Below are 21257 nucleotides of genomic sequence, written 5' to 3'. Positions count from 1 at the left end.
CTATGACCTTGTAGATCTGCAGGGGTTCTCAACATGTGTGTCAGACCCCAGGGGGGTCCCCACATGATTTGTTTGGGGGTCCCCAGATGACAGTGAAGTGACTTTTAAGACTTTTTTTAATACCTCAACAAAAGAAAAGGAAGAAAAAGAATAACATAAATAAGACCATTGCTGCATCAAAAGTAATCAACAAACTATAGCCTACTATAAAAACTCTCTAAAAATATCAGTTTATCTGCAAAAAGTTGCATTTCTTATTTCTTATAAAGCTTGATATGAAGCTTTTCTCCTTTTCTCATCACCTCTAGTGAGGAGGCGCCCCCTAGTGGCTGTTTGAAATCAACTTGATCTGAGGGATATACAGAGAATGGACTTCAACTTTGATTGATTGATTGATTGATTGATTGATTGATTGATTGATTCATTCATTCATTCATTCAGTTATGCATGCATTGAGTGTATCTACGCAGGTCCAAAAAATGGCCATGCATGATCATATACAGATGTATTTTCTGAGAACTTCTCCAAACTCCACCAAACATTTAGACACCATCAAGAGACACCGTGGAAACGAATAAAGAAATAGAAAGACATGAAAAACATGTTCTTTCTTTTCATTATGAAACAGAGTCCACTGAAAGGCAAGGCCATACCACACAGGTGCATCCAATTATGACATAGTTTAGACTGAAGTCTCCCAAACTAAATTTGCTGCGTTGTACATCACAAATAATACACAACAAATACATCACAAACAAATAAAGGACACATAATAAAAGGCACATTTACCGTGTGCGCCTCCTGAACCATATGCAGAACTGTAGTAGGCTACTTTGTAGGTTTCGATTGTTATTACAAAACATACATAAACCACTTCAGCCCTATTTAAACTTTTGTGACACATTGTGAGCTTGTAGATCAGCTATTCTAAAAATATTTGTATACATTTGAAAACTTGTGTAATGGGACATTCTGCATAATGAGTACTTTCTACTTATGGTACTTTAAGCACATTTTGATAACAATACCTTTCTACTTTTACTCGAGTACATTTTTAATTCCAGATTTTGAATTGTAACAGAGCATTTCTACATTGCAGTAGGCCTATTGATAGTTTTACTTAAGTAAAACGTGTGTGTACTTTTCCCATCGCTGCACATTATATATATTTAAAAGTAAAGTGTTGAAATGTGTTGTTAACGCATTATTGGATACGGATTTACCACCGCTCAAATGCATTTCTGTTCATGTCTTTATGAAAACTACTGACAGCGGTGGGATTCGAACCCACGCCTCCGGAGAGACTGGAGCCTTAATCCAGCGCCTTAGACCGCTCGGCCACGCTATCTTGTTGCCGTCATTAGATGTCACGTGATTGAATAGGTAGGTTCCATTTGTACACTCTCAGAGTTATGGAAAATAAGACTTGAAAATAAGACAACCACTATGCCACACTAAATGGAACAGAGCCTTAATTAGTATCATTGGTAACACCTGTGAAGGAAGTAAGGAAGGGGCCCAATTCATTCCCAATATGGCTGCTGCCTGCTGTGCTATTCCAGCCGGCTATTCCAGCCGGCACTGCCGGCAGATTCGTCGCACTGGGTGACAGACTCACACCAGAAGTTCAGTGAAATAACATTGGAGTCTGAGAGCTGCAGGCTGGACAGCTTATGATATGAACAAACACTATTTCTGATTGATTGAGACCTTTATTTTAAAAAAATAAGAAAACTGCTATTTTATGAATATGATATTAATTCTGTTATGTAGCCCTACATTCAAATACTTTTGTCATCATATAGCTAATTTGAGATATAAACCTTTTATTGAATTCTGGTGGGAAATTCAGGTGTCATAGTGGCAAGGACAGGTAAACGTTAAAACCAACAAGATCAAAACTAAATAGTTAAGTAATGGCAGTAAATATCTGCAATGGATCTCTGAATGTACAGTCTGAGTCTATCAATACATATACTAATCGTTTGATGAATAATAATAATGAATGATTGAAAATATGTACAGTATGGATAATGCAATTGTGAATGAATGAATTAAATTGTGTAGCCTACAGTACAGTCTAGAGCTGCTACTTTTGCTATTTTTGAATTTGAATATTGAAACAGTTTTGGACATATGAGGTTTCCACCCTATTAATGAATATATATATATATATATATATATATATATATATATATATATATATATATATATATATATATATATATATATATATATATATATATAGTCTGTCAATGAATATATGAGTGAATTAATACTGTAGCCTACATGCACAGTCTAACAATGAATATATGCAGTGGTGTAAAGTTACTAAGTACATTTACTCAAGTACTGTACTTAAGCACAATTTTGCATGATCTACTACCAGTCTATCAAGAAGGAATGTATGTACACCTGAATATACAGTATAGCAGCATCCATCAACAGTTATCCTAAGTAGCAGTATTTTGTCAATGTTTTACATCCTAGTCAATAACAGTAGCAGTCAGTTTTAATGAATAACATGTCATTTTGTCCAATCTGTTTGGTAGAGTGTGTTAATACAATATAACTTATACAATCTGTATGGTAGAGTATGTTCATAGTATACAATATAACTTATACATTGGGGTGGTTGTATTTTGTCTCCCTGCTCTGCTATTGAGACATTTAGATCGTGGCAAAGGTCATGTCTCACCTAGACACAGGATATGACACGCATTTTGACCTGACAGCCAAGATTAAATGTATAGATATATTTTAAAACATTGCTGATCTACAAGCTAACAACGCATCACGTTGTGAGCTTGTAGATCAGCTATTTAGTATAGACCAGCCCTTGTGGTGTGGAATACATTAGAATGTTTTTGTCTTGCTGATAAACACACGCTGTGAGAAAAAAAAAACATGACCAAGACAGTAAAAGTGATGAATATTTATTCAACTTTCATACTGCACACATTCACTGTACATGTATTTGCGGAACACATGAATTCCCCAAACATTACATTGTCTTCTAATACAGCAGCTATTCAGATCAGGCGAACCCATCAATAAACCTATTTTCATGGACCTTCTTTTAAAATCTCTAAAACCCATCAAAAGTCATGTTTCTTTACAATGCACTTACTGTTTCGTTCCACATCTTTTTAATACAAAATCTCTGACTGTAATTCAACCTTTCATTATCCATCACAACAACTTTCTCATACTTTCTCTAACTTTACTGTCTGCCTTCCTTGTAAGTTCACATAAAACAGCTATAGCTTTGACTGACATCCCATATCATGCCCCACTTAGTGTAAAAGCTGCAGGTGAGACAATGACATTAACGGCTATAGTGGAGTCATTACAACTTTACGAAAATGTTTGTCATAACATAATAAACATATTATTTGACTGCTGAGTATACACATTATTCTGTCTGGGTTCAGATAACATTTGATTTACCATAATGTTGTACTTTATCAACCTTATTTTAGGTATATTAAGGTCTAAATTAATTGCATAGATTAATCCATACATATTGATGGAATATGGCAATAATCGTTAGTTATATAAATATAAAAATAAACTACTAACATATACAGTAGATCTCTGCTTCAGCTTCAAAAGGAACAACACAGACCCGATCATTACATAGTTCCAACATATTAACAATTATGTTCTTCCTCTATTCCACAATGGAAATTAAAGAAATAAATAAATATTGTGTTCTCAAAACACTTTCAGAAACATTGTGAAAGGCTTTTGCAGATCACTTTTACCATTAGTTTAGAGGAAGGTATATCGTATTGATTGATTTTGTCTACTGTTTGTTGCCTACGCACCATGCTTTTAAACTTTATCTGGGTGTGTGTAAGTTCCTTTTCACCGTGCATTTTTCTACCAGTAACCGTCCCTGCCTTCACAGTGCAGTTGTTACTGACTGACAGCTTTATATTTGGACACACTATTTTGACAGCTGGAGAGCGGCAGACAGGATCACAACACCAACATACTGACGACATCAAGTCCATGGCAATTCGTCCATCTTTCTGAAAACACAGCATCACAAACACTCCTGACTGAGCTGCAAAGTCTACACCAGGGGTCTTCAATATGTCCGTACACGTGGCAAAGACTCGGTCTTGTCTGTGGCAAATGTTTTGATCTCCTTGATCATAAGACCCCATTACTGAATGTCAAGTCTCCAGGTTTTCTTCAGAATATGTCGGACACTTTATTTACTACGACACAAATTAGTCCAACTAGTAGCCTACTAGCAAATGTTTTATTTGCAGTGGTTAGTAAGTAACTAAGTGCATGTACTCAAGTACTGCACTTAAGTACAATTTTGAGTTTCTTTTACTTTACTGGAGTATTTCCATTTTGCAAGGGCCCCCTTAACTCTGAGAGTGTACACATGGAACTAAATGGCAAAAATAGAATTTTGACAGAAATCTCCACCACAAGCCAGCATGGCGATGAACCCCTGGTCTATAGCAGTGGTTCTCAAACCTTTTTTCATGTCAAGGTATTTGGTATTTGGCTGCTGACCGCCCCAATCTGAAAAATAGTTTCAGGACGTGAGGATGTGGTCAGTGGGGCCCAAAATAATTGGCAAAACACTAAGATTGTAATGCTAATATGACATTTAAAAAAAAACAGATAATGATGATAATAACGTCGTAACAATGTTGTGGTGTTCTTTCTTTAAAACCTTTAGAACATGTATTTTCATTGTACTACAGATAAACAGGAGATTAAAGAATACTAGGCTAGTTCCATTGATCCAAGCCAGATCACAATCCATTGTTTGACCATTAAAATAAACATGCTCTGAAAATTCTCGTGACCCACCCATCTTCATATAATTGGTCCTCACTAATGCTCATGATAAAATGGTAACAAATAAGAAATGTTCTTCTCACTCTGTGTCTCATAGGAGGGCTGTGGACACTTCAGAAACCCGCCTACCAGTGACATCATCGTTAGGCAGATTTTATTCCAAACCAGATACATTTTTTAAATATTATTTAGATATTATATATGTATTAACGCGAGAACAATGGCTTCCATTATAGCATGCAAACTTTTCCAGGAATGGAAAGCCATGCCGTTTCTATTGGCTTGGATTCCCCATCGATGATGTCACTGGTAGGCGGGTTTCTGAACTGTCCACAGCCCTCCTCTGAGGCACAGAGTGAATAGATTTTTTTTTACCATATTATAATGAGCATTGAGGACCAATTACATAAAGATAGGTTGAAAATGGGTGAAGTCGTCCTTTAAGTGGTCAGATGAATGGGCCGCAAACACTTTTGAAATGTCCAAGTGGGCCCTGATCCGGAAAAGGTTGAACCACTGGTCTACACCCTATATCTTTTTTACTAAAATAAACCATCAAACTTTGATTTAAAACACAAAACCTTCTCTGTAAGACAACTTGAAGCAGCGTTACATTCTGACACTATTAACACAACAATCTTACTCTTATTAATACAAAATATTCCATATTGATCCTGTTTGTCAGTGTTTAACACAGAGTTGTTGTCTTTCGTGTTAAAGGATAGTTCGCCCCTAAAATGACTTATTTTCAATCAATTACACACCCCATGAAGCCTTGAATACATGGAGATTGTTTTGTTTTTGTCGCATACCGGAGAGTCTGCCGCTCATCAAATTATTGGCTGGAATGCAACAAAAACAAAGAAATCTCCATGAATTCAAGGCTTCATGGGGTGTGTAATTGATAGACAATAAGTATTTTCTTTTGGGTGAACTACTCCTTTAATGGCTTCCTCAACAGCCTGTTTTTAAAAAGGCATCGTTATGGACCGTCCAGCAGTTCCACCATTTGTAAAACCATGTTTCAGAATAGTACAAAAAACCCTACATATTACCTCAGTACAAACCAAGCTGGACTGACTGACTGATGAGGCGAATATAGTTGTGATGCAATTTGTGGAAGTAATTTCAGGCAACCTCAAAATTGCAACCCGTAATTGTTTATTGCGTTTAAAAATTGGTTTTTAAACGCTGTCCTCGATAACAGCGCGGCTAATTATGGTGCTATAAACAACACTTGCAAGTTAGCGAGTCGGGTTGCAAGGATTCTTGTCAACAGATGAATCCTTGTTCTACTGCAGCCTGATATAAAGTGTCTTTCCGTGCTTACTGTTGCAATCTGCTTTACTGAAACACAAAGAAATAAAAACAACCAAAACAAACCAAAAACCATCTAAAAAAAAAGAAAGCAAACAGCTCTCTAGCAGGGCTTTGTTGAGATTAGCATTGCATATGTATAGCATCTCATGACTGTGATGTTTTTTTTTTTTCAGCATTTCAGTGACTTAAGAAAGTTAAGAAGACATAAATGGTTCTTATTTGGGTGTGGCGGTTACTGTATCTCCTTGCTGCTGAATGATAGAAACATAGTAGAAAAACAATAGCAATACATTTACACCATATACACATCTTGTACAAAACACTTTGATGAATACAGGTCAGATTGAAACGCATAATTCCAAACTGTACCATGCCGGGACCATGGAAGTATAGCCTCGCCAGCATGCCTCTGTTTCATTTGACTCCAGACTAGCAGATGAGAGTAGAGCGCTCCAGGGTCCATTCAAAACTCACCACTGTGGGACAGAAGGAAAACAAGGATGAGTTCAGTTTGTAAAATCACATTTTAGTAGAAAGTACAAATGAGAAATGGTAATATCAACGTTTCTCCTCTTGCAATGTTTCTCCTCTTGCACTGGAAGCATTTTTGCATTATTGCTATTCTAACCACAAACAAGAGATTGTGATTCTATGTCTGCTATTTTAACTCCCTCATGTCAACAGTGGTGTAAAGTAACTAAGTACATTTACTCAAGTACTGTACTTAAGTAAAATCTTGAGGTGTTTTTACTTTACTGGAGTATTTCCAAATGTCAATACTTCTACTTCTACTCCACTACATCTCAGAGGCAAATATTATACTTTTACTCCACTACAATTATTTGAAAACTTTTAGTTACTAGTTACTTTGTAGATTTTGATTATCATTACAAAACATACATTAACCACTTCAACCCTATATACCTACATTTCGGCCATTTGAAAATAGCCGATCTATAAGCCGATCTATAAGCTCACAATGCGTCGCTTCGTGACGCATTGTGAGCTTGTAGATCGGCTATTTTCATAAGATTTGTATACATTTGAAAACTTGCGAAATGGGACATTCTGCATAATGAGTACCTTCTACTTTAAGTACATTTTGATGCCAATACGTTTGTACGTTTACTAAGTAAATTTTGAATTCCAGACTTTTACTTGTAACAGTACACTTTTACATTGCAGTATTGATACTTTTACTTAAATAAGAAATGTACTTTTTCCACCGCTGTATGTTAATGCTATTTTCAACCATGCACCTTATGTACATATTTGACATTGCTCATTACAGTAGGAATATTTGACATATTTGACCTCTTTTGCTATTCTTTACCCTTTTCCTGAAACTGCAAATGTTGGGAGCTTGTATGACAAACTCTTTCACCCACTCTTTTACACCCGTAAAACCTGTCGTGCACCATTAAAGTTGAGTTTGAATCAGATCATATCGACAACAGCAAACTAATAAGAGAGAAATTCCCATTCACCTGAATGAGGTGTGGAGAAAAAAGTCAATCAGGGAAGGCGGTGTGAATCAGAAAAAGGTGCAATTGTATGTTTTATGTGTATAGTCACAGGCAGAGAGTGCTTGCTATTCAGGCACCACAACAAAACCCTGGTGTTAATTTAACTCGGGAGAGTTAGATTAACACCCAGCGCTCCACACAGCGTACAAGCATAATGACTTTAATAGTGAGAAGGGAAAGTCCAGAGTCATGATGTCCACTCGCGTTGCAGCTAAAGCGGTCCGCTGGCGCTTTTGCGTGACTCGTTTACGTAATTGCTGAGCAGTGGGCCATGTGAAACTTGTGTGTGTGTGTGTGTGTGTGTGTGTGTGTGTGTGTGTGTGTGTGTGTGTGTGTGTGTGTGTGTGTGTGTGTGTGTGTGTGTGTGTGTGTGTGTGTGTGTGTGTGTGTGTGTGTGTGTGTGTGTGTGTGTGTGTGTGTCTTTAAATGACTGCGGTGGGCTATAAAAAGGTGACCCCGTTGTGGCCCTGCACCCCCCCACATGGGGCCAGCCAGGGCCTGCTGATCTGCAGCAGCAGCTGAACGTCTCCATGGACCCCAATAACGAATGCCGATCCCGTCGCTTGACCTTTTAGCTCCTGCAGCGCGCTATGCCAGCCGCAGACTGCTGCATCTCCCTGCATCCAACTCAGTGTTGCCAGATGATTTTGCGAGATAAATAAGCACCTAGGTCTATGAAAACAAGCCCAAAAGAAGCGACCGGGCCACATGAGCATCGGATGTTTGAATATAGCCGATCTACAAGCTCACAACGTGTCGCATTGTGAGCTTGTAGATCTGCTATTTGCAGAATCTTGAAAAAAGTTAGGCATTTTAAATATTTTAACAACACAAATCTGGTACAGGGGTCACAAAATACTTTTAGATGGACTACACTTTAGAAACAAGCCCAAATAAGCAAATACACTTTAGAAGCAAGCCCAAATAAACAACTACACTTTAGAAGCAAGCCCAAATAAACAACTACACTTTAAAAACAAGCCCAAATAAACATCTACACTTTAAAAACAAGCCCAAATAAACATCTACACTTTAGAAACAAGCCCAAATAAACATCTACACTTTAGAAACAAGCCCAAATAAACAACTACACTTTAGAAACAAGCCCAAATAAACAACTACACTTTAGAAACAAGCCCAAATAAACAACTACACTTTAAAAACAAGCCCAAATAAACAACTACACTTTAGAAACAAGCCCAAATAAACAACTACACTTTAAAAACAAGCCCAAATAAACATCTACACTTTAGAAACAAGCCCAAATAAACATCTACACTTTAGAAACAAGTCCAACTAAACAACTACACTTTAGAAACAAGCCCAAATAAACAACTACACTTTAAAAACAAGCCCAAATAAACAACTACACTTTAAAAACAAGCCCAAATAAACAACTACACTTTAGAAACAAGCCCAAATAAACAACTACACTTTAGAAACAAGCCCAAATAAACAACTACACTTTAAAAACAAGCCCAAATAAACATCTACACTTTAAAAACAAGCCCAAATAAACATCTACACTTTAGAAACAAGCCCAAATAAACAACTACACTTTAGAAACAAGACGAAAAAACAATCTGCAACTACCAATATTTACAAGCGACTTTACAGAACAACAAGCCCAAAGTCGCTTTTAATAAGCAGACATGGCAACACTGATTGAACTCGTGCACATGCATGTGCACGCTATTGTTGTATATGTTCTATAAACCTATATCCTTCACCGTACAATGAATAGTAAAAAATAGCCGATCTACATGCTCGCAACGTGTGGCATCATAGCGTGTTGAGAGCTTGAAGATCTGCTATTTTCGCTATTTCTGTAAATTTTGAATTTCTTTCATTTTTTTGTTATTATAAAAAGAAAACTCAAAAACATGGATTTTGTTTGTTTGTTTTAGATATGTTTTCACGTTTCAATTTCACAATTGCTCAATTTCAATGTTCGCCTATGACATGCCCAAAATAGGGACACAGGTTTAAAGTGACTGACAATATGCTGATGTCAGGAATAACAAGCTACTAGCTACAGAAACTGTTAATTGTGATTTTGTGTGCTTGCTGTGCATTTGAACTTCAACTTCAGTTTATTGTCCCATTAGTTTACACACTAAACAACAATTGTTCTAGTATAAGTACCTATATCATTACCAAGGAACTTAACAGAGCAGGTTTAGTTGAAAGCTTTAAGTTTGAATGTAAACAGTAGTAGTAATCATATGGCACTGTAGTAATATTACTACTACTGCCAGTGCTACTACAACTACTACTACTACTACTACTACTACTACTACTACTACTACTACTACTACTACTACTACTACTACTACTACTACTACTACTACTACTACTACTAGTGCTAGGGGTGTAACGATACAGTAACTGCATCGTTTGAATTTGTGTCGTATCGAATCGTTTTACAATGCAAATCATCGAATGTATCGATACTAAGCACTTGTGCTTAGTATTTAGCAATTTAAGAAGAAAAAATAGAAAGGGGGGTTTAATTACTTTTCCATTCCATATCGTTACACTTGGTCTATCGATAAATGTGTGTATTCTCTGTGTTCATGTCAAGGTGCGGGTTTGTCCATATGTGTTCAAATACAATGTCCATGTATTTTCCAGAGAATCACTGTGTTTACGTATCTATATCCAGAATAATAAAGTATTCCTTTCAAAAACCTGCGCTATCCACACGTTTCACACAGATTTAATTGTGATTTAATCGTATCGTATCGTATCGCCATGTATCGTGATGTGTACATGTATCGTGTCGCTGTTAAAATGTATCATTACACCCCTAACAGGTACTACTACCAATAACAATAATGAACTTTGTGGTAGTACCACTATTACACTGATACATTGGTAGCAAACATTATCAGAAAGGTGAATAATTGTGACAATACGCTCCAGTGATTATTACAGAGTTGCTGTCCCCCTCCTTGAAGGCTTGAACAACGTTTCACAGCCAGGACGATGACAGACAAACATGGCAGGTGCTTACTTCACTTCAGTGGTTAAACTTCATCTTAAGAGCAGTGTCCTCATCTAACTCTCTCTAAGGCTTAACAGGGCTCTGAGGCCATCGTATCACGTTTGCCGGCGTTGATTTGAGGACTCACCACGGCTCTGGAAGGCAAGGCGGTTTGGCAATCGATCAAGTATATTTATATTTTTTTAATAGTGTGCACATGCCGATTGTAGTGTTTTGTTGTCAAACATAAAAGTATATGAATCTACTTGGGACGGCAGTGGCTCAGCTGCTAGAGCAGCCGGTTGCAGACCCCTGCAGTAAATGGTGCTACAGTATACTGTACATACGGTAAATACAAGTCTGTCAAGTACTGTATCAGTGTCAAGGAGCACAAGAAAGAAAGTATTTAACCACTTAAACCCTATATATACTGCATTGACTGGGGTACCCCAGGGGTTTGTACTTTTTGTTACTTACCTATTTCCGGGGGGACCCAACCTTGGGTCTCTGCTCTATACATGTGATTGATATGATCTGGCATTACAATATCGTCTCTGTCGGGTGGAAATTTCATACATCCAAAACTGTTACTTTTCAGGATTCAAATAAAAAAATAGCAACAGTAGTAGATCTACTGGATCTGCTACTTTTGATGCTTTTATGTGACACTGCAGTATGATCAAGTGGGGCATTCATTTACGAAAAAAACACAATAAGTTAATGGTGATAAAAGGTTTCTGCCCGACAGCAACGATAAAATCTAATGTTGGACTATTTTTGCAGAACGTTGGCCTATGCTGACACGTCCAGAATAGGGATGCTATAGGGTTCATGTGGTTAAAAAATAAAGGGTTTACTTATACTCACATGTGCGGCTGAGCCGCCGTTCACCTGTGCTCCACCACAAAGCTCATGGTTGTCCCATCGAAAGAGGGCGGCGCGATGATGCGGGGACCCTGCTGCTGGGAGGTGATGCTGATGACGGGCTGCTTGGCGCCGCCGGAGAAGCCCTGCGGCGTCCGCGTGGCGCCCACATGGTGCTGCTGCTGCTGCTGCTGCTGGGCGAAGGGGCTCATATGGGGCGACTTCCCTGTGGCCAGGTAGTACGGGCTCTCCATGTACATGCCCTCCGACGGCCCGGCGGACGCCGTCTTCTCCCCGCTCTCCGCGTCCGACGGCGCCGACATCTGCGCCTGGGAGAGCGTGCGGGCCGGGATCATGGCCGGCGCGGGCATGAAGCCCGGGTAGATCATGTACGTGTGGCCGTACGCCCCCGTGGGGCTCATCGCCAGCGGCGACATAGGCATGGGCGACATGGTCATGGGCGGCATGGTCATGGGCGTCTGCTGCTGCTGCGGCATGGGCACATCCACGTATTGGCCCGTCTCGGGGTCGAACAGGCGCCTGGTGGCCTGCTGGACGGGCGTGTCCACCAGGTAGAAGTTACCGGTGGTGGGGTCCAGGAGCATTTTCCTCTGGGTGGGCTGGAAGGGGTCCATGGCGGGGGCCGGAGTCATGGTGGGGGAGAAGGCCGGAGTCATGGTGGGGGAGAAGCAATAGACCTGTGGCTGGCTGGAGGCCATGTTCAGCGGCAGAGGGTGGTGGTAGATGGTGGCGGTCGGCGTGTCCGGGGAGCGCGTCTCCATCACGATGCTGGAGCGTTGGGGAGACTGTCGGCTCTCGTCCTGCCTCCTGTAGCCGAGGGCGCCGGGCCACCCCGGAGGGGCTCCCGGGGGACTCGCTGCCTGGGACTTGAATGTGTAGACAGATGTTTTCTCCTGCGCCACCCTGGCGAACGCACTTTCCCTGCTGCTGCTGATGCTGTTGTTATTGCCGCCGGCGTGAGACTTGACGGGAATGGTCAGGTAGTTCTCCGCGTCGGCCGAGGCGCTGAAAGGTCTGGACCTCTCAGTCTCGCCGCCGCCGCGGTTATCCCTGGCCTCTGTGCGTTGCTTTGTCTGGGTGATTTTTAGCGACACCGGAAGTTTGGGAGATTGTGGAGCACACACTCTGCTGCTGTAAGGGCTTTGCGTGCCGGGCCTCGGCTGGGGGGCCTTAATGACGGCGCTCGTTGGCGCCGTTTGACCCGAGGTGAGGTTGAACATGTTTTTGCTCCCCGTGGAGAGAGACCTGGTGCCGAGTCTCTCCTCGCGCCCAACGGGGGACTGAAAGCTTCTGGGCATCTCCCTCGCCTCTCTCTTTAGCGTGGCGGGGGAACCCGCCGAGGCGGGTGGGGTTCTGCCCAGGCCGGGGTAGGAGTCTCTCCTGCCGAACATGTCCAGGTTGGACGGTGGCAGAGCGCCGCATCCGCCGGCTCCTTCCTCCACCGGGCTGGCACACCCATCGCCCATCAGGGAGAGCAAGTGGCTGTCTGTGAGGCCAGGCCTCGGCTCGCTCTTCCGCTTCCATTCGTTTCTATCAAACACATAGAGCTGCTCCATGGTTTTGACAGCAGCTTGTAGTTTCTCCAGGGCAGAAGTGGCCATCTTCGATTCAGATTTCTTATCAGTGATGCTGGTGATTTTTTCCTGCCTTTTTGAAGCGGTTTTGGCTTCAGTCTTTAAGTCTGTGCCCCCTTCAGCAGAGTCTCCTGCTGTGTTTGTGTTCCCCAGGGACCTGTGAGGCGGCGCTGACCCGCTTTTAGCGCCCTCTGGGGACGACCTGTCCAGATCAAATGGCTCGTCGTGTAGCCCACATTTAGACTCCACTACGTGGTCGGTGGGCGGTTGTTTCCCATTGCTGTTGGTATTCACAGACTGACATTTTATCACAATAGGGGAAACAGACAGATTACGATTATTGGGCCCCTGTTGTTTCTTGGGCTCGGCGTGAAGAAGATGAAGGTCAGCAGCGGTCGCTGCGCTGCTGCTGGCGGCGTTGTTATCCAGAGAAACAAAGTGATAGGAGCTTTTAACCAGTTTGCGCACGTCTCTCACTTGGTGTATGGGCGTCTGCAGCTTCCCTTTGCTGCTGCCGCTGTTATCTCTTATGTCTCGCACCGTGAAGTGTGGTATTTTACTGTCCAAACACTCACCCTTTAACGCCGCGGCGAGCGCCTGGCACCTGAAGTCGTCCGTTACTCTGGCGGATCCGGAGCCGCATGGCGCAGGACGCAGCTTGGAGACGGTGAACGGGTCGTGTTTGTTATCCCTGACGCTCCTCAAATTGATTTTAATCTCCGGTGATTTGGAGGTCACGACACTCCTCGAGTCGGCGACGTACAGGGTGTTCACACCGCCGCCTCCCCCTCCTTGATAGGCGGCGGCGGCGGCGCGCGTGGAATAATTCATATAATTCATATTCGGCAGCTGGTGTCCCACTTCTTCTCCTCCGTCGGACAGCAGTTGGATAGTTGGCACGAACAAATGGGACATTTTAGTGCGTTTATTACCGTCGCCCGGGTCGGAACGCAGCAGGTCCGTCTCGTCTGAAGAAGGCACTTGTTTCCCCTGCGCAGTTTTATGTTTTTTATGACTATGTTCCCGTGGTAACTCAAGCTGCCCGTCATCATCATCATCATCACCATCATCATCCCGCCACGATCTGAACGCGCTATTTTGGCTGCGAAGCAGCGTTGTGCTCTTGGCCGATGCGTCCACTAGTTCCAATGCTCCTTTTTTAGTATCGATTCCAGCCTCGTTCGCCGGCGGCTCTATATTAGTGTCTGGCGCGACGGGGAGAGAGAACAGCGCGTCGTCTCGTTGTCCCCGACGCTCGCTCTTGTTGCTCCTGGTGTCGCACGAGCCGCTGTCCACTATGTCCCCCAGCTCGTCCACGCACACTATGGTGTTGTTGTCCGAGTCCACCTCTGAGTGCTTGGAGCTCTGTCTGGGGGGCAGAGACCCCCTCCTGGACGCCTTCTCCCTGTGAGGGTCCATTGAGAAGGCGTCCTGCTGGCCAAGTAAGCCCGGCGACGGGGCGATACGCTGGGGGTCGCGTATCTCCCCCCTCTCCATTTTGCGCTCCTGTTCGAATTGCATCTTCTTGGAGAGGACATTTTTGATAACGCTGGACGCCAACAGGCCCACAGCCTTCTTGTTGTGCGTGTCCTCCATGGTTTCACCCCCTGCCGCGCTGCGGGTCGTCTGGGCCTGGCCTCCCCCTCCTCCCCCTCCTCCTCCTCCTCCTCCTCCTCCTCCTCCTCTCCTCTGGCCGCTGCTTGGCAAGGTGTTGGTAACCTCATCCGTGGAGGAACGTGATCCTCCCGCGTTTTGTGCGAATTTCGAGCGCCTTTCCTCAGCCCCGCCGCCGGTGGAATTAACGTTACAGCGGAAATTCAACGTCTCCGTCAGCGTGATGACGCCCCCGCCGTGGCCCTGATGGGTGAATTGACCCATCAGCTCTATTTGCTGGGATGAAGAGGACGGGTTGCCGTGATTCAGGGCCAGGATCTTGGGCGGCTTGATGCTCGCCAGCGCAACGCCCTTATAGCCTTTATTCTCTAGGTTTTTGGCGATTTCAAACGATGCCTTTTTATGGGACACCTGCATGCTTTGATGGTGGTGGTGGAGGCTGTGGTGGTGGTGGTCTAGCCCCTGGTGGTGATGGGCCATGTTGCCATACTGCAGGTCCACAAAGGCCGACCACCTGTTGAGCTCGGACGCCGCCGAGGTGGACTCGCTGGAGCAGGCTGTGCTGAAGTTGATGGCGTCCAGATACGGCACGGCCAGGCTCCTGAAGGACTTGGCCGTCAGGCTGCGCACCTCCTTGTCGGCGTCGTCCAGCTGCTCGCTCACGGCGCTGGACACGGACGTGCCGCTGGAGTGCTCGTTGATGTCCTTCCCTTTGAAGTTCCTGGCAAAGTGCAGGCGTCGGGGCGCCGCGATGAACAATTTCCCGTCGGCTCCCCTGGCATGATAAGGATTATTATTCCCCTTTTCTCGGATGCTGCTGCTGCTGCTAGTCTCATTTATAGCCCGGGACGTGGTCTTGATTGACAGGTGGATCTGTCCCGTGGTCGCCGTGTTGCACTTGGCCGGATCGCTTTCAGACAGAGTGCTGACGGCGGCTGCTGCGCAATTAAAGCCTTTCACTCTCTCCGCCGTATCCTCGTCCGCGTCCACAACAACGGCGCACGGCGCGTAATCCACAAAGGAGTAGAGCCCCACGTTGTCGTTGTCCTCGATGTCCCAGCTGGACGAGCCCCCCGCGCCCCCCGTGTCAGAGTCCCCCCCCTCGTGATCGGACAGCTCGCACAGCTGGATCTCGTGCGTAGTGATGTAGTGGGACTCGTCCTCCATTACGCACGGAGCGCACGGCTCGTCGGAAGGCACCAAAGTAACATCATCATCATCATCATCATCTTCATCATCAATCTCCTCTAAATCGTCCGACTCGCTTCTCCTGCTCAGATACACACCATCAGTATGCTCCAATAAGTCATGTGTATTATCCGTGCCTTTTATATCTCCATGTTTTGTTACATTGTCTGGTTTGATACATTCCTCTGTGCGCACTGGCGAGGAGGCCTTCTTCTCACCATCCTCAGCAGGGTTCAGATGTTTGTCATCATCCTCGTTCAGCGTGGACTCGGTCTGATCGACCGACGGACCCACGTCGGTGCCACTGTCGTTTTTCACAGCAGACATTTGGTTCCCTTCCCCGATGACAGACACCGTGACAGTCTTCGCTCCGCCTGCGGTCTTTAACTCCGCCAGGTCCATGTCAACGTAGTCCACCCCGTCCTGCTGCTGGTTCCCTGCCTGGCCATCCTTGGTCTCACCACCACCACCGCCATGCGCCGGGATATGGAGCAGCATGTCCGCCTCCTCCTCCTCCTGACAACCGGGCGCCTGTTCACAGCAAGTCTCCACAGTCTTCATCGCCGAGAGATCGCGACTTTGAGATTCCGTGTGACATGGGACAACAACAACAACAACAACAACAACAGAGGCACGGCTGGAGATGGAGAGATGGAGCTCCACACAGGACTGCTCTCGGAGCCGCCGCCCGTCTTAGCGAGGTGTCAACCAGACAAACCAGCAGCACCCCAGGCGTCGTTGTGTGAGGTCGGTGCGCGCAGCGGCCACTGCGCCAATGGGATCACTGCGGATCCCATTGGACGCGGACGCACTCCAGACATCCCATATCATCGCCACATATAAAGCTCAAAACAGCATGGAGGTCTGAAAATGGACCCGCCGCCGCCGAGAGACTCGAGTGTCTTCTAGACCTACGAGGAGCCTTATCGCCCCGCGAGTTCTCTCTCTAGCACTAACACACGCACACAACAACACTACATTTCTGTACAGACTCCGGGGCAAATGGTTTTAAAATAGGCAAGCAGCACATAAGCGCACAAAGATAGACACAGTGACGAAATGTTTAAACTGAAGCTATTTTTAACGGGAAAAGAATGCGCAGTGTTTTGTTACATCTCAGTGCGAGCCTCATGCCCTGTGGATTATTAACCTGTCAGCCTGCAGGAATGGTGTTTTTATCTGGTGCAGGATCTATGCGTGGTGCTATATGTGCTTTCTATCATTCATTGATGAGAGCGCAGTGTTCAATGCAACACAATTGACTTCGGTTCTTTTCAGCACCATGGAGAGCGCAGTATAGTTGCGTTGTATTCTTTGCGAGCAGAGGTGGGAAAAGTACTCAAATTCTTTACTTAAGTAAGTTGTGGTATCAAATACCACAATCAGCACAATGTAGAAATAAAAGTCCGGAATTCAACAGTTACTTGAGTAAAAGTACAAAAGTATTGGTGTCAAAATATACTTAAAGTACCGCATAAGTACTCATTATGCGGAATGTCCCATTTCACACGTTTTCAAATGTATAACAATCTTTTGAAAATAGCAGATCTACAAGCTCACAATGCATCACATCGCGATGCATTGTGAGCTTGTAGATGTGCTATTTTCAAATGGCCGAAATGTATATAGGGCTGATGTGGTTAATGTATGTTTTAATTTGTAATAATAATCAAGATCTTCAAAGTAACTAGTAAATAAAGTTGTCAAATAATCAAGTAAAAGTATAATATTTTCCTCTGAGAGGTAGTGGAGTAGAAGTAAAAGTATTGGAAATTGGAAATACTCCACTAAAGTAAAAATATCTTAAAATTGTACTGTACAGTACTTGAGTAAAAGTACTTAGTTACTTTACACCACTGTTTGCGAGTGCCAATGATGTTGGGTACAATACCCTGCTGTTATTATTAACGGATAGGATATATGATGATGGAGTCAAGACAAGAGCATTTGCATAAAAAAAAGAAACAGTTGGCATTTTTAGAACAGGATTAGAGGGTATTCAACTACATAAATATGATTTATTTTGGTTTTCATTCTGTTAAATTATTGTGTTAAACACATCATGGTAGGTATATACATCATGGTTTTTCCTTTCCTAATGTCTATGCGAACCGCCAGGTCAGAGGAAGAGACTGTCACTACTGATAGCAGGCAAACTATACAGTAGGCCTACATGATTACATGAATGACCACTGACGGAAAATCTACTGAAAAGATACACTTCTGTATGCCACTGTGCGATTTTGTATGAACTGCTTGCCCATACACAGTGATGTGATGTAATGTCTCTCCCCTCTGAAAATCTTTATTTATTTTTAAATTAAAAAAAATAAACAATATGTCAACAGTATAGGCCTACAGGCATTTATTCCCGTATTCTTTCGATTCTGTGCATCTGCGGTGCAATAGGCTATCATAATGCTTTATTTGCTCTAAATGATGTCTACACTGACACTTACATTCACACAGTAACATCTCCAGTGTTAATTTATCCATTTGCGCAAATGTAACCACATGGACCCGTAACATTACACCTTACTGGCATTCCAAACGTATAGCTGGTATGCATACAGAACAGTCTTTGCTGACACATACAACCATCAGTGTTAAAGGTACGGTTAGTGATTTTCTTTGGTTAAAATAAGTGTTAAATAGCTCTATATTCTGATAGTAGGTCTACTCATTGCTATATAAAGTGTTTGTTCAGTAACAGGAGTCTCTCTGTCTCTCCAGCTCTTTATTAAACAGAACATACATTTTCCGGTCGGGATACCAATGTTATCCAATCAGAAGAGATAACTCAGACTCAGGATACAGATTAAACAAGTGAATTTGGAAGTGATGACACAAATAAATGAGCAGAGAAACTGGAACACTATAACAATGACGCTGATAAAATGGTACTCTCTGCTGATTGGCTAAAAGTTTGCCTGAAAATGTATTTTCTGTTTATTAAAGAGCTGTAGAGACAGGGAGACCCCTGTTACTGAACAAACACAGCCTAAGCATAATGCTTAGGCTACTATCAGTGCTGGTGACAGGTAATAGGCAGCTTGATGGGTTGTTATGGTTTTTAATTGATTCATTGGTCACGCCATTCACAAAGGGGTCACGTGGTGCTACTTGGTGCTATACGTCAGTCAGTAGTAAAATCAGCTGTTCACCTGCGGGTTTTTATGAATGAAAGGCATGTGGGGTGGTGGGGGAAGACCAACTTAGCTGACTGCATGATACAGCGCAACACCACAATGGGATTCACTTTGTTATTTATGATGCCACTAAATTAATTGTTTTAACTTTAGCCCATTTAGACCGGAACATTTTTAGATTTCTTACACTCTCACTTGTATATCTGCTATTTTTTTTTGTGCAAATATTTGAATAATAATACATCTTTTTTAAAGGGAACATTAACGTAAGTAACTCAAATCTTTGCTTCTGGGAATTCTACAAACAGATTTCAGAAAAACTTATGTTGCTATATGAGTGGTTCTCAAACCTTTCCATGCCAAGGACCACCCAAAATTATATGTATTTGGCCGTAGAACCTCCATCCCAAAATATGTAGTTCCAGGGACCCCCAGAAGCACAGATCGGAGTTAAAAATGTTCGTCTTAAAACATATATTCAAAGATTTGCACAAAGTTTCCACGATTTAAATAGCCAAAGAAATCTTAAAATGACACAGATGTGTTCCTGGTCTAATAAAATGAACAAAACGCAGTAGGCCTACCCTGGAACAGTGATTTCATGACAAGTAGTGCATCTGGCAGGTAAACGTTTCCCAGATTTAGCCTCTCGGTGACTTAATAAGTTTGTCTCGATAATCACACTGTAGAGCTTTAACCTTTTAACAAAAAACTTTTGTTTTAACCATAATATATCACTTACCCTACCTGATATATGATGATGTATTACAGGTTATTATAGGTTAAGCTACCCAGCAGCCAGTGGTGTAAAGTAACTAAGTAGGCCTACATTTACTCAAGTGCTGTAGCCTACTTAAGTGCAATTCTGACTTATTTTCACTTTACTTGAGTATTTCCAGAGGCAAACATAGTCCTCCTTCCTCATAGTCTGCATCAGTGATGAAAAAAATACTCAAATGATTTACTTAAAGACGGGGTGCCGTGATTTTCAGTGATCCCCCCCCCCAAAAACATAATCATCAGGTATTATGGTTATACTAGGAGGGAGATTGTTTTCAAAAAAGTGTTCAGAAATTGTTAAAATTATGTTTTTATGTGGACACGCCTCCAGTTCATTAAGTATACCTGGTTCTCACCTTAGCACCTCCTCCACCACCTTAGCACCACCCACCTGTCCTAGTCCCTCCTCCTCCGCATGCCCATACCCACAGATATAGAAACCTAGATACCTCATTGGCCTCTGCAGTTCGTTGGAGCGACGTGCTTGGTATGGTGGCCACCATATTTCCGGGGGGAATGGGCACTGGCCAATCACAGCGTGTTGACTACTGGCCAACCACAGCGCGTCTTTTCCAGGACATGTCAGAATCTAGTTGTCCCGCCCCCACCTGCCTCTGATTGGCCTACTGAGCGTCAGTGTGCGTCACTTCTGTGACACACACAGAAGTTTCCAGCTTGCCCCCCAGAAGCGGAAGTGCGTCCGAGATGCACACACTTCAGAGCCAGAGGAGGCGTCTACCTTTATATGTCTATGCCCATACCTGTTGTGTTATGATAATGAGGGGGAGGGTATGTTTTTACTATGTCACTAAAGCGCTGTTTTTCTATTGGCACGTTTGACCCTCAAGGTTTCAGCCTCCAGGTAGAAACTCAAAATAGTCAGAGAAGACATAAAACACCATAAAAAGTTCTATCAACCTCATAGACACATGAAAAACAGAAAAAGTGCAAAACCATGGCACCACCTCTTTAAGTAAAAGTATCAATACCACTATTAGCTAGAAGTAAAAATCGGGTTTTTGAAATGTAATTGAGTAAAAGTATATTGGCATCAAAATATACTTAAAGTACCTAAAGTAAAAGTATTCATTAAGCAGAACTATTTCACAAGTTTTTACAAGGTATAAAAATCTTGCATGTGTCTACAATCATTTCACCACTATGTTCAATATAAACTCACATAGGCCTATATTTAGGGACCGGACTCCCCCAGTGAGCTACACTAGTAGGGCCCCTGATGTTTTTGCGCCACACACCAGCTTATAGATCTGTTATTTTGAATAGAATGGGGACGCCAGGGTTCACCGCAGTTAATAGTCAGGGGATATTAAAAACATCTTGGAATAAATTCCTCACCAAAAAAAATCTTCACCAATGTGTTTGTAAAAGTGTCTAGTAACACATC

The 21257-nt window shown here is 43.0% G+C and overlaps 1 protein-coding gene across 1 annotated transcript; it reads right to left on the bottom strand.

Annotated features, from left to right (window-relative positions):
- Positions 1-2965: 2965 nt before the first annotated feature.
- Positions 2966-17423, bottom strand: cUnh4orf54 (chromosome Un C4orf54 homolog). Its single transcript, XM_084043607.1, has 2 exons — positions 11530-17423; positions 2966-6626 (listed from the first exon to the last, which is right to left on the bottom strand). Exon 1 carries the CDS (start codon positions 16482-16484, stop codon positions 11550-11552), a length of 4935 nt encoding a protein of 1644 aa, XP_083899733.1. The 5' UTR covers positions 16485-17423; the 3' UTR covers positions 2966-6626; positions 11530-11549.
- Between the last annotated feature and the right edge of the window lie 3834 nt (positions 17424-21257).

Source organism: Gymnoscopelus microlampas (genome assembly GCF_963454915.1).
Source record: "Gymnoscopelus microlampas genome assembly, chromosome: 19".
NCBI lineage: Eukaryota > Metazoa > Chordata > Actinopteri > Myctophiformes > Myctophidae > Gymnoscopelus > Gymnoscopelus microlampas.
Note: the sequence above shows the minus strand (reverse complement) of the source record. Positions and strands in the feature narration are given on the sequence as shown.